This window comes from Balaenoptera ricei, chromosome 16 (assembly GCF_028023285.1).
Source record: "Balaenoptera ricei isolate mBalRic1 chromosome 16, mBalRic1.hap2, whole genome shotgun sequence".
NCBI lineage: Eukaryota > Metazoa > Chordata > Mammalia > Artiodactyla > Balaenopteridae > Balaenoptera > Balaenoptera ricei.
Genome location: NC_082654.1, coordinates 5,321,811 through 5,348,367, shown reverse-complemented (window position 1 = coordinate 5,348,367; position 26,557 = coordinate 5,321,811). Strand labels below are relative to the sequence as shown.

General features: G+C 45.3%; 1 protein-coding gene across 3 annotated transcripts in view; it reads left to right on the top strand.

Moving 5' to 3' along the window:
- The window catches only part of DOCK1 (dedicator of cytokinesis 1), a 527,932-nt gene that overhangs the window by 160,813 nt on the left and 340,562 nt on the right, over positions 1–26,557 (top strand). For all 3 annotated transcript variants that reach the window (XM_059900693.1, XM_059900694.1, XM_059900695.1), the window contains exons 24-25: positions 18,601–18,671; positions 21,299–21,405. In XM_059900693.1, coding sequence (XP_059756676.1) covers positions 18,601–18,671; positions 21,299–21,405 — 178 coding nt within the window. The remainder of the gene's footprint in view (positions 1–18,600; positions 18,672–21,298; positions 21,406–26,557) is intronic.

Here is a 26,557-nt window from a genome sequence, read left to right as displayed (position 1 = left end):
TGCACAGCCCCCTCTCTTGGAAGCAACCTAAACGCCCTTCGATAGATGAGTGGATAAAGAAAATGTTGTGTGTATACACACACACACACACACACATGCACAGGAATGTTAGCCATAAAAACATGAAATCTTGCCATTTGTGACAATGTGGATAGCCTAGAGGGTATTAAGTGAAATGAGTCAGAGAAAGACAAATACAGTGTGATTTCACTTAACATGTGGAATCTAAAAAACAAGACAAATAAACAGATGTAACAAAACAGAAGCAAACTCATAGATACAGAGAACACACTGGTGGTCACCAGAGTGGAGGGACCTGTAAGGAGATGGGAATAGGTGACGGTGATTAAGAGGTACAAACTTCCAGTTATAAATTAAGTCAGTCACAGGGATGTAATGTACAGCCTAGAGCATATAATCAATAATATTGCAGTAACTTTGTATAGTGACAGACGGTAACCAGACTTATCAGGGTGATCATTTTATGTTATATAAAATTATCGAATCACCGTATTATACACCTGAAACTAATGATATTGTTAGTCAACTATACTTCAATGAAAATAAATAAATATAAGTGAATCACGATAAATGAGTAAATAAACAAAGCAGAGACACAGGCATGGGATTTAAGGCCCACCCTTTCTAGTGTGCCCACATCTTAATATGATTTCATCTGCAAAGTCCCTATTTCCAAATAAGTTTACTTTCATGGGTCCCAGGGGTTAGAAGTGGAACATATTTTTGGGGGGGGGGCACAGCTCCACCCACGACGGGCTGTTTTTTGCATTGAACGCAGGGAAGCCAGTGTGCACAGGGCTTGGGGTTGGGTAGGAGTGGGAGGGAGAGCCTGGGTCCGAGTGCTGGGCCCTGTTTGTTTTCACTGTTAACTCTCTTGAGGGGCCTTTTCTTCACCCGGTTTGGCTACATCTGCCTGTGGAGTGTCTCCACACCCTTGAGCATCGTCTCTAATGGTTCTCCTGAGGGGGGGTCGGGCGGGCTGGGGCGAGCGGGCAGCGGGAGGTGCTGGGAGGGTGGAGGAGAGCAGCCTCCCTCCTGCATCTTCCGTCCTCCCTTGTCTGCTGGAGCCCCTTCGTCCACCCATTTCTGTTCCTCAAAGGCTGTGTAAATGCAGCCCCTTAACATGCTTTGAACGGACCATTTTCTTGTCTGTCGACTTCGGAATCTCAAGTGTGTTTTAGAAAATCGCCATCATTTGGAAGGCATGCTTTGCCTCCTGGAAGCTGTCTAGACAGGTAACTAATTTTCGCCAATTTGGAGGCTGCGGAGGCCTGTTCTAAAGGATCGTCCCCTTCTCACTGGGCCTCCTTGCTACACGGCTGTGCCAATAAAAAGTAAAAAAAAAGTTCATAATTAATTCAAATTTGTTCTTGCCGACATTACGGTAATACTCCTATTTTGCATGACTTAATTCTTGGCGAATGGATTCTAGAAGGCTAGGGAGAGCACAGTGGCTCCAGAGAAGAAGGTTTTGTTCTCGAATGTGCTAATACGTCCCCTTCTCTGTCTCTTGCCTTGTACGTTTTGCACCGTGGTCCTGCTACCTAGAGGCGACTCTGCAGGACCCCTGTGTTCTGCTGAGCGTCTCAGCCTGGCCTCATTTCCTGAGTCATGGCGGCTCCCCGGCCCCTTGTCCTATAGTTCATTCCATCCTTGAGCGAACTCCCTTCTGATGTCCCATGTGCCCAGCATCGGGGAACCAGGATGAAACAGGTACAGGAGCTTGTTCCAAGAGTGAGTCTTAACCACTGAGAGGAGCTAAACGAGGGAGAGCAGAGCCACACCTGAGCCCGTGCGTCCCCACCGTTTCCATACATGGGCACATCCTTGTATAGCACAGCTACTCGTGGCCAGAGGGGACTAGCCCATCGATCCAGAGGCCTGGGTCTGGCCAGGCTGACCCAAGGGCTGAGGGCTTCTGCTCGCTGGGGACCCATTCGTGACACAGAAAGGGAAGCTCTGGTCTAACCTGGTGGTTCTTAGCCAGGGGCTGTTTGGGAATGTCAGGGACATCATTTGATTGTGACAGTGACTCTGTGTGTGTGTGTGTGTGTGTGTGTGTGTGTGTTATGTGCAGGGGGTTACGTGCATTTATTGGGCAGGAGTCAGAGAGGTGGTAAAAGCTGTCCTGCCCAATGAAAATGACATCCCTCCCGTGAGAAACAGCGAGACCTTTCCCCCATTGTTGATATTCTCCAAGGGAGGCATAACAAATGGTTATTTATCTACTTTTTTTTTAACATCTTTATTGGAGTATAATTGCTTTACAATGGTGTGTTAGTTTCTGCTTTATAACAAAGTGAATCAGCTATACATATACATATATCACCATATCCCCTCCCTCTTGTTTCTTCCTCCCACCCTCCCTATCCCACCCCTCTAGGTGGTCACAAAGCACCCAGCTGATCTCCCTGTGCTATGCGGCTGCTTCCCACTAGCTATCTATTTTACGTTTGGTAGTGTATATATGTCCATGCCACTCTCTCACTTTGTCCCAGCTTACCCTTCCCCCTCCACATGTCCTGAAGTCCATTCTCTACATCTGCATCTTTAATCCTGTCCTGCCCCTAGGTTTATCAGAACGATTTTTTTCTAGATTCCATATATATGTGTTAGCATATGGTATTTGTTTTTCTCTTTCTGACTTACTTGACTCTGTATGACAGACTCTAGGTCCATCCACCTCACTACAAATAACTCAGTTTCATTTCTTTTTATGGCTGAGTAATATTCCATTGTATATATGTGCCACATCTTCTTTATCCATTCATCTGTTGATGGACATTTTGGTTGCTTCCATGTCCTGGCTATTGTAAATAGAGCTGCAATGAACATTGTGGTACATGACTCTTTTTGAATTATGGTTTTCTCAGGGTATATGCCCAGTAGTGGGATTGCTGGGTCGTATGGTAGTTCTATTTTTAGTTTTTTTTTTCTATAAATTTATTTTATGTATTTATTTTTGGCTGCATTGGGTCTTCTTTGCTGTGCGTGGGCTTTCTCTAGTTGCGGCAAGTGGGGGCTACTCTTTTGTTGCGGTGCACAGGCTTCTCATTGCCGTGGCTTCTCTTGCTGCGGAGCACGGGCTGTAGGCACACAGGCTTCAGTAGTTGTGGCACACGGGCTTAGTTGCTCCGCGGCATGTGGGATCTTCCTGGACCAGGGCTTGAACCCATTTCCCATGCATTGGCAGGCGGATTCCCAACCCCTGCACCACCAGGCAAGTCCCCCTACTTTTAGTTTTTTAAGGAACCTCCATACTGTTCTCCATAGTGGCTGTATAAATTTACATTCCCACCAACAGTGCAAGAGGGTTCCCTTTTCTCCACACCCTCTCCAGCATTTATTCTTTGTAGTTTTTTTGATGATGGCCATTCTGACCGGTGTGAGATGATATCTCATTGTAGTTTTGATTTGCATTTCTCTAATGATTAATGATGATGAGCATTCCTTCATGTGTTTGTTGGCAATCTGTATATCTTCTTTGGAGAAATGTCTGTTTAGGTCTTCTGCCCATTTTTGGATTGGATTGTTTGTTTTTTTGATATTGAGCTGCATGAGTTGCTTGTATGTTTTGGAGATTAATCCTTTGTCAGTTGCTTCATTTGCAAATATTTTCTCCCATTCTGAGAGTTGTCTTTTCGTCTTGTTTATGGTTTCCTTTGCTGTGCAATAGCTTTAAAGTTTCATTAGGTCCCATTTGTTTATTTTTGTTTTTCTTTTTCTAGGAGGTGGGTCAAAAAAGATCTTGCTGTGATTTATGTCATAGAGTGTTCTGCCTATGTTTTCCTCTAAGAGTTTGATAGTGTCTGGCCTTACATTTAGGTCTTTAATCCATTTTGAGTTTATTTTTGTGTATGCTGTTAGGGAGTGTTCTAATTTTATTCTTTTACATGTAGCTGTCCAGTTTTCCCAGCACCACTTATTAAAGAGGCTGTCTTTTCTCCACTGTCTATTCTTGCCTCCTTTATCAAAGATAAGGTGACCATATGTGCGTGGGTTTATCTTTGGGCTCTCTATCCTGTTCCATTGATCTATATTTCTGTTTTTGTGCCACTACCATACTGTCTTGATACTGTAGCTTTGTAGTATAGTGTGAAGTCAGAGAGCCTGATTCCTCTAGCTCCGTTTTTCTTTCTCAAGATTACTTTGGCTATTCGGGGTCTTTGGTGTTTCCATAGAAATTGTGAAATTTTTTGTTCTAGTTCTGTGAAAATGCCAGTGGTAGTTTGATAGGGATTGCATTGAATCTGTAGATTGCTTTGGGTAGTAGAGTCATTTTTACAATGTTGATTCTTCCAATCCAAGAACATGGTATATGTCTCTATCTATTTGTATCATCTTAATTTCTTTCATCAGTGTCTTATAATTTTCTGCATACAGGTCTTTTGTCTCCTTAGGTAGGTTTATTCCTAGATATTTTATTCTTTTTGTTGCAATGGTAAAAGTGAGTGTTTTCTTAATTTCACTTTCTGATTTTTCATCATTAGTGTATAGGAATGCAAGAGATTTCTGTGCATTAATTCTGTATTCTGCTACTTTACCAGATTCATTGATTAGCTCTAGTAGTTTTCTGGTAGCATCTTTAGGATTCTCTATGTATAGTATCATGTCATCTGCAAACAGTGACAGCTTTACTTCTTGTTTTCCAATTTGGATTTCTTTTATTTATTTTTCTTCTCTGATTGCTGTGGCTAAAACTTCCAAAACTATGTTGAATAATAGTGGTGAGAGTGGGCAACCTTGTCTTGTTCCTCATCTTAGTGGAAATGGTTTCAGTTTTTCACCATTGAGGACGATACTGGCTGTGGGTTTGTCATATATGGCCTTTATTATGTTGAGGAAAGTTCCCTCTATGCCTACTTTCTGGAGGGTTTTTATCATAAATAGGTGTTGAATTTTGTCGAAAGCTTTCTCTGCATCGATTGAGATGATCATATGGTTTTTCTCCTTCAGTTTGTTAACATGGTGTATCACGTTGATTGATTTGCGTATGTTGAAGAATCCTTGCATTCCTGGGATAAACCCCACTTGATCATAGTGTATGATGCTTTTAATGTGCTGTTGGATTCTGCTTGCTAACATTTTGTTGAGGATTTTTGCATCTATGTTCATCAGTGATATTGGCCTGTAGTTTTCTTTCTTTGTGACATCTTTGTCTGGTTTTGGTATCAGAGTGAGGGTGGCCTTGTAGAATGAGTTTGGGAGTGTTCCTCCCTCTGCTATATTTTGGAAGAGTTTGAGAAGGACAGGTGTTAGCTCTTCTCTAAATGTTTGATAGAATTCGCCTGTGAAGCCATCTGGTCCTGGGCTTTTGTTTGTTGGAAGATTTTTAATCACAGTTTCAGTTTCAGTGCTTGTGATTGGTCTGTCATATTTTCTATTTCTTCCTGGTTCAGTCTTGGAAGGTTGTGCATTTCTAAGAATTTGTCCATTTCTTCCAGGTTGTCCATTGTATTGGCATAGAGTTACTTGTAGTAATCTCTCATGATCCTTTGTATTTCTGCAGTGTCAGTTGTTACTTCTTTTTTATTTCTAATTCTATTGATTTGAGTCTTCTCCCCTTTTTTCTTGATAAGTCTGGCTAATGGTTTATCAATTTTGTTTATCTTCTCAAAGAACCAGGTTTTAGTTTTATTGATCTTTGCTATTGTTTCCTTCACTTCTTTTTCATTTATTTCTGATCTGTTCTTTATGATTTCTTTCCTTTTTTGTTCTTCTTTCTCTAATTGCTTTAGGTATAAGGTTAGGTTGTTTATTTGAGATGTTTCTTGTTTCTTAAGGTAGGCTTGTATAGCTATAAACTTTCCTCTTAGAACTGCTTTTGCTGCATTCCGTAGGTTTTGAGTCGTCGTGTCTCCATTGTCATTTGTTTCTAGGTATTTTTTGATTTCCTCTTTGATTTCTTCAGTCATCTCTTGGTTATTAAGTAGTGTGTTGTTTAGCCTCCATGTGTTTGTATTTCTGAAAGATTTTTTCCTGTAATTGATGTCTAGTCTCATAGCATTGTGGTCGGAAAAGATACTTGATACGATTTCAATTTTCTTAAATTTACCAAGGCTTGATTTGTGACCCAAGATATGATATATCGTGGAGAATGTTCCATGAGCACTTGAGAAGAATGTGTATTCTGTTGTTTTTGGATGGAATGTCCTATAAATATCAATTAAGTGCATCTTGTTTAATGTATCATTTAAAGCTTGTGTTTCCTTATTTATTTTCATTTTGGATGATCTGTCCATTGGTGAAAGTGGTGTGTTAAAGTCCCCTACTACGATTGTGTTACTGTCAATTTCCTCTTTTAGAGCTGTTAGCAGTTGCCTTATGTATTGAGGTGCTCCTATGTTAGGTGCATAAATATTTACAATTGTTATATCTTCTTGGATTGATCCCTTGATCATTATGTAGTGTCCTTCTTTGTCTCTTGTAATAGTCTTTGTTTAAAGTCTGATTTTGTCTGATATGAGAATTGCTACTCCAGCTTTCTTTTGATTTCCATTTGCATGGAATATCTTTTTCCATCCCCTCACTTTCAGTCTGTATGTGTCCCTAGGTCTGAAATGGGTCTCTTGTAGACAGCATATGTACGGGTCTTGGTTTTGTATCCATTCAGCCAGTCTATGTCTTTTGGCTGGAGCATTTAATCCATTAACATTTAAGGTAATTATCAATATGTATGTTCCTATTACCATTTTCTTAATTGTTTTGGGTTTATTATTGTAGGTCTTTTCCTTCCCTTGTGTTTCCTGCCTAGAGAAGTTCCTTTTGCATTTGTTGTAAAACTGGTTTGGTGGTGCTGAATTCTCTTAGCTTTTGCATGTCTGTAAAGGTTTTAATTTCTCCACCAAATCTGAATGAGATCCTTGCTGGGTAGAGTAATCTTGGTTGTAGGTTTTTCTCCTTCATCACTTTAAATATGTCCTGCCACTCCATTCTGGCTTGCAGAGTTTCTGCTGAAAGATCAGCTGTCAACCTTTTGGGGATTCCCTTATGTGTTATTTGTTGTTTTTCCCTTGCTGCTTTTAATATTTGTTCTTTGTATTTAATTTTTGATAGTTTGATTAATATGTGTCTTGACGTGTTTCTCCTTGGATTTATCCTGTATGGGACTCTCTGTGCTTCCTGGACTTGATTAACTATGTCCTTTCCCATATTAGGGAAGTTTTCAACTATAATCTCTTCGAATATTTTCTCAGTCCGTTTCTTTTTCTCTTCTTCTTCTGGGACCCCTGTAATTTGAACGTTGGTGCATTTAATGTTGTCCCAGAGGTCTCTGAGACTGTCCTCAATTCTTTTCATTCTTTTTTCTTTATTCTGCTCTGCAGTAGTTATTTCCACTATTTTATCTTCCAGGTCACTTATCCGTTCTTCTGCCTCAGTTATTCTGCTATTGATCCCTTCTAGAGAAATTTAAATTTCATTTATTATATCGTTCATCACTGTTTGTTTGCTCTTTAGTTCTTCCAGGTCCTTGTTAAACGTTTCCTGTATTTTCTCCGTTCTATTTCCAAGATTTTGGATCATCTTTACTATGATTATTCTGAATTCTTTTTCAGGTAGACTGCCTATTTCCTCTTCATTTGTTAGGTCTGGTGGGTTTTTGCCCAGCTCCTTCATCTGCTGTGTGTTTCTTTGTCTTCTCATTTTGCTTAACTTACTGTGTTTGAGGTCTCCTTTTTGCAGGCTGCATGTTTGTAGTTTCTGTTGCTTTTGGTGTCTGTCCCCAGTACCTAAGGCTGGTTCAGTGGGTTGTGTAGGCTTCCTGGTGGAGGGAACTAGTGCCTGTGTTCTGGTGGATGAGGCTGGATCTTGTCTTTCTGGTGGGCAGGTCCACGTCTGGTGGTGTGTTTTGGGGTGTCTGTGACCTTATTATGATTTTAGGCAGCCTCTGTGCTAATGGGTGGGGTTGTGTTCCTGTCTTGCTAGTTGTTTGGCATGGGGCATCCTGCACTGTAGCTTGCTGGTCATGGAGTGGAGCTGGGTTTTGGCGTTGAGATGGAGATCTGTGGGAGATTATCGCCGTTTGATATTACGTGGAGCTGGGAGGTCTCTCGTGGACCGGTGTCCTGAACTTGGCTCTGCCACCTCAGTGGCACAGCCCTGACTCCTGGCTGGAGCACCAAGAGCCTTTCATCCACACGGCTCAGAATAAGAGGGAGAAAAAAAAAGAGAGAAAGAAAGAAGAAGATAAAATAAAATAAAGTAAAATAAAGTTATTAAAATAAAAAAAATGATTAAGAAAAAATAATTTTTTTAAGTAAAAAAACAAAAAACGGACAGACAAAACCCTAGGACAAATGGGTAAAAGCAAAGCTATACATACAAAATCATACACAGAAGCATACATATACACACAGAAAGAGAAAAAGGGAAAAAAATATATATATCGTTGCTCCCAAAGTCCACCTCCTGAATTTGGGATGATTCGTTGTCTATTCAGGTATTCCACAGATGCAGGCGCATCAAGTTGACTGTGGAGCTTTAATCCGCTGCTCCTGAGGCTGCTGGGAGAGATTTCCCTTTCTCTTCTTTGTTCGCACAGCTCCCGGGTTTCAGCTTTGGATTTGGACCCGCCTCTGCGTGTAAGTCGCCTGAGGGCGTCTGTTCTTCGCTCAGACAGGACGGGGTTAAAGGAGCAGCTGCTTCGGGGGCTCTGGCTCACTCAGGCCGGGGGGAGGGAGCGGTACGGAGGAGGCGGGGCGAGCCTGCGGCGTCAGAGGCGTCGTGACGTTGCAGCAGCCCGAGGCGCGCCGTGCGTTCTCCCGGGGAAGTTTTCCCGGATCACGGGACCCTGGCCGTGGCGGGCTGCACCGGCTCCCGGGAGGGGCGGTGTGGAGAGTGACCTGTGCTCGCACACAGGCTTCCTGGTGGCGGCAGCAGCAGCCCCAGCGTCTCACGCCCGTCTCTGGGGTCCGCGCTGATGGCCGCGGCTCGCGCCCGTGTCTGGAGCTCCTTTAAGCGGCGCTCTGAATCCCTTCTCCTTGTGCACCAGGAAACAAAGAGGCAGGAAAAAGTCTCTCATCTCTTCGGCAGCTGCAGACTTTTCCCCGGTCTCCCTCCCGGCTAGCTGTGGCGCACTAACCCCTTCAGGCTGTGTTCACGCCACCAACCCCAGTCCTCTCCCTGCGAGCCGACCGCAGCCCGAGCCTCAGCCCCCAGCCCCGCCCGCCCCGGCGGGGGAGCAGACAAGCCTCTCGGGCTGGTGAGTGCTGCTCGGCGCCGAGCCTCCGTGCGGGAATCTCTCCGCTCTGCCCTCCGCACCCCTGTGGCTGCGCTCTCCTCCGCGGCTCCGAAGCTTCCCCCCTCCGCCACCCGCAGTCTCCGCCCGCGAAGGGGCTCCTAGTGTGTGGAAACCTTTCCTCCTTCACGGCTCCCTCCCAGAGGTGCAGGTGCCGTCCCTATTCTTTTGTCTCTGTTTTTTCTTTTTTCTTTTGCCCTACCCAAGTACGTGGGGAGTTTCTTGCCTTTTGGGAGGTCTGACGTCTTCTGCCAGCGTTCAGTAGGTGTTCTGTAGGAGTTGTTCCACATGTAGATGTGTTTCTGATGTATCTGTGGGGAGGAAGGTGATCTCCTCATCTTACTCCTCCGCCATCTTGAAGCTCCTGTTGACCATATTTTCTTTATTCATTCATCTGTTGATGGACATTTGCATTGCTTCCACCTCTTGGCAGTTGCTTATAATGCTGCAGTGAATAGGAGTGTGTAAATGTATCTTCTATATCCTGCTTCCATTTCTTTTGAATAAATACCCAGAAGTGGGATTGCTGGGTCATATGGTAGTTATATTTTTAATTTTTTGAGGAACCTCCATACTGTTTTCCTCAGTGGCTGTACCATTAACATTCCCATCAGCAGTGCACAGAGGTTTCAATGTCTTTGCCCACACCCGCTATTTTCTGTTGTTCTGTGTTGTTTTTTTTTAATAAATTTATTTATTTATTTATTTATTTATTTTTTGGCAGCATTGGGTCTTCGTTCCTGTGTGCAGCCTTTCTCTAGTTGTGGCGAGTGGGGGCTACTCTTCGTTGCCGTGCGCGGGCTTCTCATTGCGGTGGCTTCTCTTGTTGAGGAGCACGGGCTCTAGGCGGGCAGGCTTCAGTATTTGTGGCTCGCGGGCTCTAGACCGCAGGCTCAGTAGTTGTGGCTCACGGGCTTATTTGCTCTGCGCCATGTGGGATCTTCCCAGACCAGGGCTTGAACCCGTGTCCCCTGCATTGGCAGGCGGATTCTTAACGACTGTGCCACCAGAGAAGTCCTCACTGAAGAATCTTAATCTTAGTAAGTTTGTACCTTTCTCACTACCTTTTTCATTTGGACTTTGTGATAAATATAAAACTACTCAGAGGAGTGATTTCCTCCAGCTGCTCACTTGTCACTTGGGATTGAATGAAACATAACGTTGGCGGTAGAGATGGGGAATGTTATTTTAAAGACCAGAATCTGCTTCAAGGGAGCTTGGTACAAAGAGAAGAGGTATTTTTAGGTTTAAGGTACAGAAGATGTAGGTAGTCTCTTTTTTTTTTTTTTTTTTAAATACTGCATGTTTCTCTAGCTTTTAAAAAAAAAAAATTATTTATTTATTTATTTATTCATTTATGGCTGTGTTGGGTCTTTGTTTCTGTGCGAGGGCTTTCTCTAGCTGCGGCAAGCGGGGGCCACTCTTCATCGCGGTGCGCAGACCTCTCACTATCGCGGCCTCTCTTGTTGCAGAGCACAGGCTCCAGACGCGCCGGCTCAGTAGTTGTGGCTCACGGGCCTAGTTGCTCCGCGGCATGTGGGATCTTCCCGGACCAGGGCTCGAACCCATGTCCCCTGCATCGGCAGGCAGATTCTCAACCACTGCGCCACCAGGGAAGCCCTGTAGGTAGTCTTGATTGAATAGGTTGTAAGGAGCGTAAGCAGTCACTGTCATCATCTTTCTTTTTGTTCTGGATTCTTGTGTGTCTGAGAATAGTGTGGCTCATCCTTGAATCTCTCCAAAGTGCCATGTGTTTCCATTTTAACTGCCTGAAACCTTCATGTCCAGCCATGTGCTCCATCTCATTCGTGCCCCATGAAAGACACAAGCTCTGGTCCAGGGGCGCCTATTGGCTGAACTGTTCTTGCTGTATGTTCCTGTATCAGGATGCTCTGGTTCTTCTGAGCCAAGTCTGAAAGGGGAATTTGTGGACCATATATATTTCAGCTCAAAACCTCCAAATGGAATCATTTTAATATGTGTTTTCTGGAGAAATATGTAAATTAATAATTGCTTCATACATTATTCAAGAAAAACTTGTTTTGTATCACAGATAGCTCTTGTAATCTTATATAAAAATATGCTAATGGATTTAATTAAACTAATTATACTGAAAAATGTAGCCTGAACTTTACCCTAAAATAGTGTCTATTAATCATCATCAGTAGTAATATTTTTAGCCAGAGAGACACTTACAACATTAAACCGATACTAGATGGAAAGTGCATTTTTTGTTTTGTTTTACAGTTTGGATTAAGTTGGCATTTTCATGAGATGCATGACAATTAAATTTGCTTAGAGAAGAGTATAAAATTTATTTAATTTCTTTAACCTGAACTATTTCAGCAATTAGAAAAGTTTTGGAATTTTCGGCTATTTCATAATTCTTTTATGCGTTTCATTTCTTTCTCTCTAGAACTTTGGTTTCAATGTGTTTTTTGTCCATTTGATTCAGTTCTGACCACATTTTCCTTCCTCAGAGTTGTGATACCATGAGTTCTTTTTGTTTTAACCTTTAAGTCATTCTTTATTATTGCCCTCTTCAGAGATGTTTCTCTCTTTTTTTTTAAATGAAGTATAATTAATTTACAATGTTGTGTTAGATTCAAGTGTACAGCAAAGTGATTCAGTTATACACATACAAACACATATATATATATTTTTAGATTCTTTTCCATTGTAGGTTATTACAAGATATTGAGTATAGTTCTCTGTTCTGTACAGTAGGTCCTTATTGTTTTTTGAAATTAATTAATTATTTATTTTCGGCTGCATTGGGTCTTTGTTTTTGCGCGCGGCTTTCTCTAGTTGCGGCAAGTGGGGGTTACTCTTCGTTGCGGTGCGCGGGCTTCTCATTGCAGTGGCTTCTCTTGTTGCGGAGCTCGGGCTCTAGGTGCGCGGGCTTCAGTAGTTGCGGCTCGTGGGCTCTAGAGCACAGGCTCAGTAGTTGTGGCGCACGGGCTTAGTTGCTCTGCGGCCTGTGAGATCTTCCTGGACCAGGGCTCGAACCCGTGTTCCCTGCATTGGCAGGCGGATTCTTAACCACTGCGCCACCAGGGAAGCCTGGTCCTTATTGTTTACCTGTTTTATATATAGTAGTGTGTACCTGTTAACCACAGACTCGTAACTTATTCCCCCCCCAACCCGATCCCCTTTGGTAAATAACTATAAGTTTGTTTTCTATGTGAGTCTATTTCTGTTTTGTGAATAAGTTCATTTGTATCATTTTTTAAGATTCTGCATGTAAGTGATATCATATGATATTTGCCTTTGTCTGACTTACTTCACTTAGTATGATAATCTCTAGGTCCATCCATGTTGCTGCAAATGGCATTATTTCATTCTTCCTTATGGCTGAGTAATATCCCATTGTATATATATATCACGCATCTTCTTTACACATTCATTTGACGATGGACATTTAGGTTGCTTCCATGTCTTGGCTATTGTAAGTAGTGCTGCTGTGAACATTGGGTGCATGTATCTTTTTAAGTTATATTTTTATCTGGATATATGCCCAGGAGTGGGATTGCAGGATCATATGGTAACTATGGATACCATGAGTTCTTGATTGCCTGGATGTTAAGTGATGAACCCAGTATTAAGAGGACTGCTCAGCAACTTGCCTGTCTTTTAATATTAGTAGGAATAGCTTTACCACTGGCCCCTGATTTTGTTTCTTGTATCTTTCTGTGGATTGCTGTCTTTCAATCAGTGCTCAATGGCAGGGAGCCCTATTGTTTTTGGTGGTAGTTTCAGTTGTACCTGAATCCTTCACGTGCCTGAGTGTGTGGAGGACTGAAGTGCGTGTGTTCAGCATGTCAGTGGGTCATTGCACACGTATTTGAGGCCCAAAGGCCTTTAGAGTTGGACCCGTCCGTCCTCATGGGGACAGATCAAAGCTTTTCCAAGTTCAAAGAGAAGTGCCAGCCTGGGCGTAAGTTGCCATTTTGTTAATTTAGGTAAATTTAAAGTCAGCTGTGAAAGAATAACTTTCTTAAAAAGCAAACACTGATTTGATAAGTTCAATTATGACTTAAAACACAGGAGACGGGTAAACAAAGCTCAAACATTGAATTCATTTACATTCCTCTGTTGTGCTGGTCTCTGTTCCCGGCTAGGCCCTGTCAGGTGGGTGTGTTCACACAGGTTATGTGGCCCCCGGCTCACAGCCCCGGGAGGGGTGGGCGAGGAGGTCCCACTCCAAGCTGAGCCCTGCCTCTCGGGCACATCCCACCGGCCTCACCTCCTCCCCACCCCACTCGCCCAGTGAACTGATGCGTGCCCCTCCCACTGCCTGCAGGGACCCTAGCCAAGGCCTGGGAGGCAAGGCCTGGTGTCTGCTGACATGCCATGCGGGCGTCCTGGCCTCTCCGCTGCCATTCGAAAGAGGCTGGCATGTTCCGAGCAAGATTTTGTGTAAATAAATAACGGGTTTACAAAAAGTAATAGAAAACAACCACAGAAAAAGAGACGTCTCCAATGCCCTCCATTTTTGTTACCCGACTGTCTCTGAGATTTGGCGAATGATTCTACTCATTACTTACCACTTTAATCAGGACTTTATAAATGGAAGTTTTCACTGAATGGAGAGTTTTGCACGTTGAAGAAGGTGTGTGTGTTCACATCTGCACACATCCCCACACTCTCCTGCCGCCACAACGAGTGGTGAGCACCGTCCGTGAGCACCAGTGATGAGCTGGGGGGGTCCCGTCACCTCCTCGGCGCCCTTCCCATTCCTCCCGACTGCCGCTGGAGGCCGCCCCGTTCACCGCTACTAACCTCCATCCTTTCGCACTGAGGGGCACCCAGAGGAAAGGCTCCCTTCCTGAGTTCGCATAGTAGGTGGCGGAGGCGACAGCCTGGCCCGGAGCCCGGGTCCTTGTCCGGGGGTGGGGCACCCACTCCTGGGCGTCATGCCGTCTACCCTCTCTCGTCTGCGTTCGGGCCTTCTGTTTCTGGAGGCGTCTTCTGCGGATGAGATTCGACCCAGCGCCGTCCATCACCGAGCAGGAGCCCTGCCTTGTCTGCCCCGCGCTGCACGTCTTGAGAGGCTCTCGAAGCAGTAGCCCCTGCCCTTGAGAGAGACCTGAATTCAGTGAAGCAGCCTGAGTCCGCTGAGGAAACGGGAGCCTTTCCCTGCAAGCGCGAGCGGAAGCCAAAACACTCAAGTCTCTCATCAAATAGCCAGTGTTAGAAATGGGCAAAGCTGGCTGCGCCCTTCATGAGAGTGGGGGATGGTGTGTGCTTCTTCAGGAGGCTCGGGCTGCCCTGGGGGGACCTCGGGGTTCCCTCGGCCTCTTCTGGCTGCTCGTCATCCTGGAGGGGATACAGTTGGGTCTCTCAGCTAACGAGGCCGATTTCTGTGGGTGCAAAGCAAAGAGGTGGAGAGTCTCTTGAGGTTAAAGAGGTGGTTTTGGGCAAAGCTCTGTTGGTCAGGGAGTCACGGAGGCTCTACTGTGTCTAGGGTCCTTGGCCGGGCCACAGCCGTGAGACCCTGGTCTGGGGGCTACAGACTCATGGCCCATCACGGTAATATTCCTAGATGGCTGACCCGGAATCCGTGTGTCTTGAGGAAAACGATGGCTAAGCTAAGGGCTGAGGAGTCACGAGGTTCACTCTGCGTGTTTAGGAGCAGGGGCAGGAGTGGGGGAACGGTGACCCAGGAAGAGGGAACAGCATGGGCACAGCCGCAGAGCTGGCAGAGGGGTCCGGAGCGCGGGGGAGACGGGAAGAGGCTCCACGTTGCTGGAAAGGGTCCTGCAGGTGGAGGTGGGGACCACTGACTGGGACATGGGAGGGTGGGGCCCGGGCCTCTGAGGATGCTGGGTGCTCAGGCCTGGATCCCAGGAGCAGGGCGTTGCCACCCAAGTATCTCAGTTAGATCTGCATCTTAGGAAAGCTGCTCTGGCTGCGCGTGGGACATGACCTTGAGGAGGTCAGAGCAGAGGCGGGAGGTCCCTTAGGAGGCCATGCCTTCCTGCCAGAGGGAGACACAAGTGGCCTGGGCCAGGTGGTGGACACTATAGCAATGGAGAAGGCGGAAGAGGCAGGGGGTGTGGAATAGTGAGGATCCACCGGGCTCTGTGATTGGTCAGAAGTGGGCTGTGCCCAAGACGGAGCATCCTGAGCGTGTGACCTGGGGGCTCCCGGGCGCAGCGCCCTGAGCCTGGAGCACCAGGGCGTAGGGTGGGGCCTCCTCTAAGGCAGGGGGAGTTGGCAGCGTCTGTGGGGCAGCCACGAGCCCAGTGGCCGCCGGGTGTGTGAGTGTGAAGCTCAGGAGAGAGGTGACCTGGGGGACAGGCATTAGGCGTCCGCAGCTGGCCGAAGGGGTGTGGAGAGGGAGGAGAAAAGTCTAGAACAGGACTGCAAGGACAGCCACCTTTACGGGAGGGGCAGGGGACAGAGGAAGGCGGTCGCCCTGGCAGTGAGGGCTGTGGATGCCCCGGGAGATGAGGGGTCACAGCAGTGTCATGGGAAGGTCACCTAAGGGAAGACCTGGAGTCGCTGTGGCCTTGGCAGGAATGGAGGTTTGATGGCGGCCGAGTCAGGCTGCAGAGGGCGGGGAGGGAGGTCGGGGGAGTGCGCTGGTAGTGGACCCCGGGGTGAGTGCACAGCTTGGGAGCTGTCTGTGCCAGGGTGGGCGGTGGGGAGCCTGGGGCTGTGGGTGGTTTCAAGGGGAGAGGCTGGCGTGGGCTGGAGTGTGGAGGGAAGGGGGCAGCTGGGGTGAGAACTGGACCGCCTGGAGAGGGCAGGGACGGGAAATGCAGGAGGTGCTTGATCAGACGGTGGGGCAGGGGCCGTGCCCAGCGGGCAGGATCCCCCCCAGTGGAGGCAGGTGCTCCCTCCCTCTGCCTGGAGGGACAGGCGGAGGCCGGGCGTCCTCCGGGAGGCTTGTTTTGGCTTGAGTGGTGGGCAGAACTGCCCGGCCTCTTCGCCTGATGGTTTTGGTTTTCCCTGAAGCAGGAGGTGAGCTGAGTGAAAAGGGGGTGGGATCCTGGGCTGGAGGAGAGCGAAGAGAGGCTGAGATGGTCACTGGGGGAAGGCGGAGGGTGGAAAGGAGCCCACGACCGCCGGAGAATGGAGAGAACAGAGCTGAAAATGGGGTGCGGGGGCACCCCCTCGCCTTCACTTCATTCCGTCTGTCTGTCCTTGTTATGTTATCCAGGACTGACGTGGGCTCGTGGCTGCTCTCTGTTCTCTGTGACCCTCATGAACTGTCAAACGTGACGTCCCCAGGATCTGGGTCAGTTAGGCAGAGTTCCCTGTTAACCAGCATTTGGGGATCTCCGCGGGTACAGCCCTCCCTCTGTGGGTGTTGCCTGACCTCGGGTCGGGGAGCCCTCGGGAGCTGGTTAACGCAGCGCCCGGTGGCCCCCGGGCAGCGAGCAGGGGGTGGGCCATGAAGGCCTGTCTTGTTTGCCGCTGTTTGTCCTTGTAAGATGGTATTTATCATGCTGCTCCAGGCAGATGCTGCTTTGTGGGGTACAGGATAAAACGCATTATGCTGACGCATCCTCGCCCGCGGGACCCTCACAAACTAGACAAGACACTTTCTGGCCCGAGCAGTCAGCTGTGCAAACGCTTATTATTAAAATGTCACAATAAAGAGTTTTTAGTTTTTCAAAGCAACTCCAAGGTATTTGAAGCAGAAATTTGGATACCAGAATGAAATTGTTTCTATTTAAGGTTCTTTTCAAAAGTTGCATCTCAAAGCAGAGAGTTGGAATTCCTTGATCAGGCCGGCATGGAAGGTCAGGGTTAACACCTGGGGAAAAACACCCCTAACTCTGTAGTGCAGGTTTAGAGGTAAACTTTGCTTACCTGTCCTTGATCATCCTGACTGTGGAGCGCTAAGGCTTGAGGGGCTTGGAGGTGGACTGGCTCCAAATCCTGGCAAACAACTTCACTTCACTTGTGCCTTTACTTGATTTGCAATTATTTTCTCCCCGTGTGTGGCTCGTCGTCTTTTGTTGTCTCGGCAGAAGTTCTTTTGAAGAGCAGAAATTCTTCATTTTGATGATGTACAATTGATCAAATTTTTTTCTTTTACAGATTATGCTTTTGGTATCATATAAAAGAAATCTTTGCTTAGCCCAAAGTCACAAGTATCTTCTTTTAGACGTTTTATAGTTTTAAGAATATAAGATCTATGATCCATTTAAAGTGAATTTTCATATAGGGTGTGAGGTATGGAAGGAATTTTATTTGGTGCTGGAGGAGGGAGCGCCTTTGTCCCTTGTTGCAAATCAATTGACCCTATATATTCAGGGTAATCCGTGTGAGGTGGGTTTCTGCCTACTTGCTTTTGGAAAACAATGCTAACAGATGTTTAGGTAATAGGTGTGGCATTTTCCAGTGTTCAAAGTGTTATCCAGTTCTCTTGTCAATTAGATTTTGAGCTTTACTGCAGCCCCTGGAGGTATTTGACATGAGTATTATTTCCTCCATTTCATTCAGGAAGGGGGAGCCCCCCCCCGGGTAGAAGGAGTCACTTAGAGTCAGAGGCAGAGGGGGGCGTCCCAGCCAGGGTCAGAACATTTAAAATCCAGGACCTTTTCCCAATCACATATAGATGAGGGTGGGCTGAGGCTCTGGCTTCCCACCAAACTGAATTTTAATTCTAACTCAGTTCAGTACTAGCTGTGTGATCAGGGGCAAAGTAATTAACATCTCCATTGTCAGTTTCCTTGCCTTCCTGCACAGCTAACTCCCTGTAGGAGGTCTGTTGGAATTAAAGATAAAATATACAAGGGTCTAGCACAGCGCAGAGCATGTATTAGGATCTATCATTATTACCATCACTCTATTTTCTGAAAGTGTGGGTTTTCTAGAAGATACAGAATGTGAAAATAGGTGATAAAGTTACTAAAGAAGAAAGTGATTCCAAGTTCAGGGACCTAGATATACAGGCAGTCATTTTTGGAATGGAACAAAGGCAGTCATTCTAATTGTTGAATGTGGTAGCGCTACAGTGAGTTTGTTGGTGGAGGATTCTTCTGGGGGCACAGGTCTTCATTCGCTAGGATTTCCTTAGGATAAAGGGGAAAATCACATAAAAGCTTAGCACAGTATAGGCATTCGTGAGCAAGCATTGAATGTTGGCTTCTCCTAATATCACTTTTATTACGTCAGGATATCCATGTAACACATCTCCACTGTTTGTGGATCAGAGGCTTTATTTTTCCCCTCATTTTTGTTGTGTTTAACCATCAGCTTCTCATCTGGAAAGTGATCTTAGTCTTCTTGGTATGTGTGTGGTTTTTCAAAGTAATTACAACTTCGTATTACATTTGCCAACTGCCTTAGGCTCAACATTCTTCTTTGTTCTTGGTTTGCAGGGTGCAGCGCTGAAATACTTGCCAACCATTGTCAACGATGTGAAATTGGTATTTGATCCCAAAGAGCTCAGGTAAGGAAGCACCCAAGGCGAAGCCTTCCCGTGTGCCACGCTTGGCCTTCTTTTGAGGGCGTTAGTTCACGGGATGCTTGGGTTGTCTCATGTCCACATAGTTCAGTGCCCTGGATCTTTCTGGAACATGTTCTAGTGATGGTGTCTGTGACACTTTGCTCATTATGTCTTTATGTGGAAAAGGTGTCATCTATCAACAGTCACAATATTTTCTTTAGAAGATTATTTATAGCCTCATGCATACATAATATAAATTGGGCATTTTGCATCCTTTAGAGTTTAAAATTCAATAAGTGGTTCTTGGGTTTGGGTTTGGGTTTCAGCATCTAAACGTTTTGACTCGGGAGCTTTAATATTGGTGTCTCACCTCCTCCCCCTCATTACCATACAGCTTCTCTCTGGGGGCTCCTGCCCAAGGGCTGTGAACCTCAGACAGAGGAGCCACAAGTTGTCAGCTCAGGTTATAGTAAAACGAAAACAAAACAAAACAAAACTCTGGGCAAGCTGGACACTGGCTTTCAGATGGCGAGTCAGGCTGGGGACCGAATCCTTCCTTTCACCTTCCGATTTTGCCACCGTCACCATCCAAGCTCAGTCTCAGTTGTTTACTGTGCAGATGTCACTGCATTTGGAAAAGAGGTGTGTTGAGCAAGTGGGTGCACGGCCTCTGGGACCCCAGACGTCCACAGCACAGCCCTCGTCTGCCCCTTGTTTGGGTTTTGATTTAACATTTGACACAATAAACTTACCTGCAGGTGATGGCACCACTTGACCAGCCAGAAAAGTCCACCTAAATGTTAGTAAAGGGCCATCTGTCCCTCGGGTGGTTAAACGGAATGAAAAACGGTCACCCTTCCGTACGTTATGTCCACCATAGGTCAGTCATGCCCTGGAAGTGAAGGGTGAGGGGCTTTTGGGAAGCCGCTCTCCCCACGAATCATCATGTGTCTGATGTGCCTGAGGATTTAGTGTCCTGCATGGACACATTTATTTTTGCTCCCAGGCACTGACGATACTGGTTATAGTTTAGCAGGTTCTAAATGAGAAAAGGAGGCACAGATGGGCCCATGGGCAACAGGTCTGCCCTCCTGGGTCTCTCTGTGCTCTGTCCCTGCAGCCCGACTCTCAGACAGTGGTCCAGACAAGGGCAGTATCAGCAGCCCCTGGGAATTTGCTGAATCTTGGGTTCCTTCCCAGATCTTCTGAATTAGACATTGGGGGCGGGGCCCAGCTATTTGGTTTTAATGATGCCTCCATACACTCTCAATGAATGCTCCTGTTTGAGGACCTCAGGTCTGGAGAAGCAGAGGACGAGGGGGGAGCTGCAGCTGGGTGGGCCATGGCCATACTCTGGGCCTGTCATCCTGGGGCACGGGGACCAGGCCTTTGCTCACTAGAGGGGTGACGTCCATGTTGACAACGGGTGCTTGTGCCTTGTGCTTGGACATCCAAGGAAGACTCCCTTCCCCAGGACCGGCCCCATCTGCTCTTGGGCCCTTGACTCTTTCTGCGTGCGTGGGTTCCTCTTCAACACCTTACCTACTGATTTTTTAAAAAATGACATTGAAAATCATGGATGTATTTTTTCCTGTTTAGAAAATTGAGTCATGTTTTGATGGAACAGAAGAGATCACAGAGGAGAATAACTCAAAGTTAATTCCACGAGGATCTGGATCTTTCTAGTTATCTTTTGTGTGCAAGCGTGTGTGCACACACACTAACACACACGTACATACACCCCTAAAAGAATTCAGCATTACATTTTTTATTTTACAGTCGACTCCTGTGCTGAAGACATCTTGTTTTCCTACATCAGGAAGGAGACTTATACACCATCACCATAATCTACTGTTAGAACAGTTTTGTCACCCCAGTAAGATCCCTCGTGCCCAGTAAGAGTCATTGCACACTCCCACCCCAGCTCTAGGCAACTACTAACCTACTTACTGTGTGCATAGATTTACCTTTTCTGGGCATCGCCTATAAAAGGAATCGTATAATATACGTGACCTTTTGTGACTAGCTTCTTTCACTTAGCATAATGCTTTCAAGGTCTATTAATGTCAGGATTTCATTCCCTTTTATGGGTGAATTGTGTGGATCTACTACATTATGTTTATCCATTCATCAGTTGATGGACATCTGGGTTTTTCCACTTTTCAAGTGTTATGAATAACATGGCTATGATTCATATACAGGGTCTTGTGTGGATAAATATTTTCATTTCTTTTGGGTATATACCTAGAAGTGGAAATGCAGGGTCGTATGGTAACTATGTTTTAACATTTTCAGGAACTGCCAAACAGTATTCCAAAGTGGCTGCCCCATCTTGCATTCCCACCAGCATGGTATGAGGGTACCAGTTTCTTCACGTCCTAGTCACTGCTTGTTACTGGCTGTCTTTTGGATTATAGCCATTTTAGTGGGTGTGAAGTGAAAAATAACATTTAAAGCATCATTCTTTTGGAAGAGATTTTGGCCCATATTGTATAATGGGCCTATTCCAACATTCTGGTGGCATCTAATGACCATTCACTGAACTCGCGTCTCGTTACTGTCTTGTATCTCACTGGGTCGTTTTGCAGTATATCCAGCATCTCTTTTCACTTGTGTTTTTCCTTTTATAGCAAAATGTTTACTGATTTCATCCTAAATGTTCCCGTGGGTTTGCTGACCATTCAGAAGCTATATTGCTTGATTGAAATAATTCACAGTGACCTCTTCACACAGCATGGTGAGTGAAACCCTGAGAATCGTTAAATTGTCACATTCGTCATTGTCTGTAGACCTTGCCCTGTCTGAATTCTCTCTTCTTTGTCAAAAGGAGTGGGGAGGTTGCAGCCAGTTAAAACAGCTCCATTACAAGACAGGAAGATTTAGCCCTTACCAGAGAATGGTAATTGGCATATACCGTAGGTAACAGATCATTGAAAAATGAAGGCACAAACCTTGTCGTTTGGAATTTAGGTATACACCAGAGCCCTAGGATAATCAGCATACATTGTAGCCTTTATGATGTGTGATTATCTATCCTGGGGAGGCAATCACTGGCTTCCATTGAGATGATTGCAACAAAAAATTTCAAATTTTCTTTAAATCTAGAAGTCATGGTTATGTCTTAGCCTGAACTTTGCATTCTGTGACAGGCTTTCTTCAAACCCTGCTCAAAGGAAAAAGAATTTTAATGATTCCTCAATTCATTTATCCCAAGGAACACCTCACGTTTCCACACGTTATGTCCCTACCCTTTTTATTAATCACTTTCTTTCTGTTTGGACAGATTGAATTAATATTTTACACTTGTCAAGAAGTTTTATTGAAAGCTTAAGACCTTTGCATAATTCCACAACCTTCCTCATTTATTGGAGACAAATGTGAAGACTGTTGAGTGACATTCTGATGGAGAGGCATACATTTATTCTATTCCATTGGTGTCCAGACGTTTGGCTGTTCCGTTCATTTTCTTTTGTCCTCACGTGTGGTGTTTCAGGGATGGAGCAGCTCAGGCCTGAGATGTCCCTGTTGAGAACTCGGTGTGTGTCTGGTTTAGTCCTTTGTACCATCTAGACTACTGGACCCTATGTTTTTAATCTTATGTCTTGATTTAACTTTACACAATTCACTGGAGTCTGCACTTACAGCTAAGGCTTATGTCAAGAGGAAATGCTGAGACTTCATTTGGGTAGGAGTGTTCTTCTGGAGAAAACACATCACACCAAGAAGTGAGTAGCTTTCTGCAGCCCTTCCAAACAGACATCTCTTTCTATTTTTCACTTGCATAAAAGAAAGTCAACTGTGTCGCCGTTATTTGGGACTCAAAGCCCATGAAACTCCTTAAGCCAGTAATCCCAACCGTCAGTATTTCAGGCTCTTCTTGGAAGGCTGGATATTGAATTGCTTATTCTTCAGGTGTCTTCTAAAGCTTGGGACTTTGTGAGACTCCAGGGAGGCATGGAGGCGATACGTGGAGATGCTACTTCGTTGTTTCTTTCCATATTGACTAAACTTTATACCACAGCAGGTGAAATCCCCTGCAAGTTTTATATCTGGGTCTTATTAGGTAGCTTACTAATATCTCTTCTTCCAACCATCCAACCCCAAGACATGCAAAAACACACACCACCACGACCACCACCATCACCATCACCATTGCTGCCACCACCAGTGCCTTCACTGGGCTAACAATTATCAAAAAAATAACAGTTATCACGGATTGACTGTGCTTGGCTTTAATTGAGTGTTGATACAGGGACGACCTTCTTGAGGACATCTTACATACATTTCAAAATTTCTATTGCAAAACTTTCTTCCACGTCCTTTGAATAAGGACCTAAGGCATAAATGGTTCAACTAAAAATATTTAAAATAGATCTTCTTTTAAGAGTATATTTCAAGGAAATGTTTTCTTCTATGGACACTCTATTTCTTTAGCTAGTAGATAGCTTGAAGGCAAACTTAGTATTGATTTTTGCGAATTGTATCAGCCGTTGTATTTGGCAGTTGCGGTTCTCTTTTCTGTGCTCCATTTCTGTTTTCACTCCTGTTCTGTGAGTCTTTCATCATAGACTGCTTTACGTCTCGTTTTGGAAATAATGCAGCATGCAAATAAATATTTAGCTTTGTTTGACAGGGAGTTGTCAGGATGTGTAACATTTTGGAATTATTAACTTAGTATCTTTCTAGATATTTGCAAAGGTAGGAGTTTAATCTTAAGAGTCAGTTGCACCCAACGTAGTAAATGAGATTGTAGGAAATACATGAATCCAGAATTATCACGGGCAAAATGAGCCAACATTAGCCTGAAGCTTCATGTCTTACCAGCAGTTCTAGAATCGTCCAATCAGTCGACATTGTCTAAGCCATAATCTTCAGTGCAAATGTACTTCCAGACGCTCACTGGCCGTCTGGAAGCATTTCAGAATGCTTTGTCCCATGTGGAAATGGCCCTGCTTGCAGGCTTTGAGTTTTAAGAATCTTTCTGGGTAAAGACAGCAAGGACAGCCCTGATTTTTCTCATCTTTAGGCTCCCTGCTGCTTCAAAGTTACCAAGAGCCGTCTTACCTCCTTGTCAGGAAAGATTTATCACTGGAAATCATCCGGTTGGTCTGTTCTTACAAAGATGTCATTACTTGTGCAAAATATTCTGTGCCACATTTGGTATAAATATTTAAAGCCAAGCCATTTTCTGGTGAGATATGATGGCTGTGATGTTCTTGCCTTGTTCCATTTCTTGTTAATTTGTAAAAAAAAAAAATGTAGTTGTTTGTGTCCCCTTTCCTGATCCAAGTGGAATCAGTCCAACTAGCTCCCTTCGTGTCTGGATTTTTGGAATGTGTCATAACTAGGTTTAGCTGCACAAGCTACTGAATGTGCTAGACCTTCGTCAGTGTTCTTTGGGGGATGTGGTCAGAGTGCATCCCTGTCTGGCTCCTTCGGTTCCTCTGTTGGGCTCCAGGGCACGTCTTTGCTCATCAGCATGTGTGTTGCTTCACTCATAGAAGAGACTCACTTTGTTGCTTTGCTCTAAAATGTTTCTTTCCATCTCCCTCCAATATCAAAGCTATTGCATCGTTTTGAGAGTCTTACTTTGATGGAAGCGGGAAGCTGATCTGGGTGCAGTGAGGCTGGCAGTGAATTCTGAAACTGCCATTGCCCCTCGGCAGGAAAGCCTTCCCTTGCCAGGTTTGGGTGCCAGCAGGCCAAGGCTTCCAGTGTCCTGGTTGGCTCAGCCCGGCTCCCCTTCTGTCCTCTTTAAGGACCAGAAGACTGAGGGCGCATCCTGCTGAGTTTGTTAGGCTACAACAGGAGATGTGTCTTTTGGCAAATCGGGTTGTGTTTGGCCCCAGCTGGTGTGGACACCACGGCTGCTGTCACTGCCATCTGTTCCCAGCCGTACCAGCTGTAAGGCTCCTTCTGAATCAGGACCTTGCAACTCCCGCTGCCTCTGCATCCTCCACCCTGGCCCGAAGGAAATGAGAGTTCTTCACAGAGCCGTCCTTCCCGCTGCTCATTTCCACTTGCCATCCTAAGAAGTCACGCCTCCTTGGCAGAACCTGGAACATAGCTGTAGTTGCAAGGGTGGCTGTGGATTTGAGTTTTGGCTTCTGTACTGGGGAAAGAGAGCTCATAATGTAGAAATCTCCCCCGAATTTAAGAAGCCTGTTCAGAAGATGTGTGTGGACCTGGCCATCCCGCGTGTCTGCCACAGTAGATTACTGACCACGCCAGGGCTCCAGCCCCTCCGCAGGTTTCCAGCGACTCGGAGCGCGTGGTGGGGTGCCAGTCACATTAGCCTTTTCTCTGAGCACATGTCTCTCTCCCTTTGCTTTGCTTAAAAAATAAAATGAATGACTGGTTTGCATCATTTCTCCTGTAAATGATTTTACTTCCTCATTAATAAAGAACTATGCATGTCTGAAACCCTTGCTGGGATGAGGGCAGGCAGCTCACGAGAGGATTGCGAGTGTGTGTGATCACATTGCCTGGGTTCAAATCCTGCCTCTATTACCTGCTAACTCAGTGACCTCGGGTAAGTTACCCTCCAGGCTTCAATTTCTCCAGCTGCCCTTTTCTTCTTGCCTCCGTTACATATCTTGAAGATTAATACATGTGTGGTACTGAGATTTACACTCAGTATTTCATGAACATTCAAGAAATGTTAGCCATGTCTTTTCATTTTTGTTGAGGATTCATTAGAAGAATGGCAGGTGAGACCCTGCCCTCATGGGGGGGCCGGGGCTATCATGTCAAATATGGGGCAAAAGAAAACAGACCTGGACCAAATACTGCAAGGGATTACATAGCGAGCTTCCTCTGAGAGGTGCTCTGATCACCCTGCATAAATAAAATCTCCCCAGACACACTGCCCCTGGGCTCTTCCTGCCACTCCCCACAGCGTGCAATCATTGCCTGGTTTTACTTCTTGGCTCGCTTATTTTCTCTGGTCCTTCCTTAAAATGAGAGGTCTTGGAGTGTGGCCTTCTTGTTCATCTTGTTCTTCCTCTGTCGCTGGTGCCTAGAACAGTGCCTGGCTCACAGTGTGTATTTATCGCATGTTCAAATCCAGCACTTCTTTCCCCAGGGAGCAGTGCAGAGAAGGAAGCATGACATGCATATGTAGTTCACTTGATCTGAGGGAGGAGAGGTCTTGTGTTCACACGGGGAAGCTGGGTGTCTCTCCCCGTCTGGGCTCTGAATGGATTGACCATGGAGCAGAAAGGAGGTGTCTTTGAGGAGGAGTGACAGAAAGAGACAAGTGAGAGAGTTAAGATACGGAGGGTCATCCGTGAGCAGTTGTATAAAATTAAGATTGTCTTCTTTTCTTTTTTTTTTTTTTTTTATATGATTGCATCTACCCAGGAAACCGTCTCTGGCCTCCCAGACAACTGCTGTGGGGTCTCTGGTGTCCCATCCACTGTGCTGAGGTCTGGATGCAGATGATAATTATGATAGTTAAATAGTGTTGAGCTCTTACTGTGTGCCAGGGGCCATGGTAAGCCCTGATCTATCTATCTATCTATATATCTATTTATCTATCTATATCTATATATAGAGAGATAGATATAGATATATTAATATATATATTAATGTGTGTGTGTGTTTAATTTTTATTGGGGTATAGTTGCTTTACAGTGTTATGGGACTTTTATTTTTTTTAAGATTGTCTTCTTTTTGCTTCTGATTTTATTATTCCCCTGTTTTGTGGAAAGATGAAGTGGCAGAGGGGACAGCTCAACTCTACCTCTGGACTCAAGATAGCTCTTTGTTAAAATTACGGAAGATTTTAAACATATAGGAAAATGAGGAGAAGAGTGTAATGAACGCCTATGTAGCGCTCGCTGGGCTTCAGAACCTATCAAGTCATGGTCTTGTTTTTATCTCGGTGC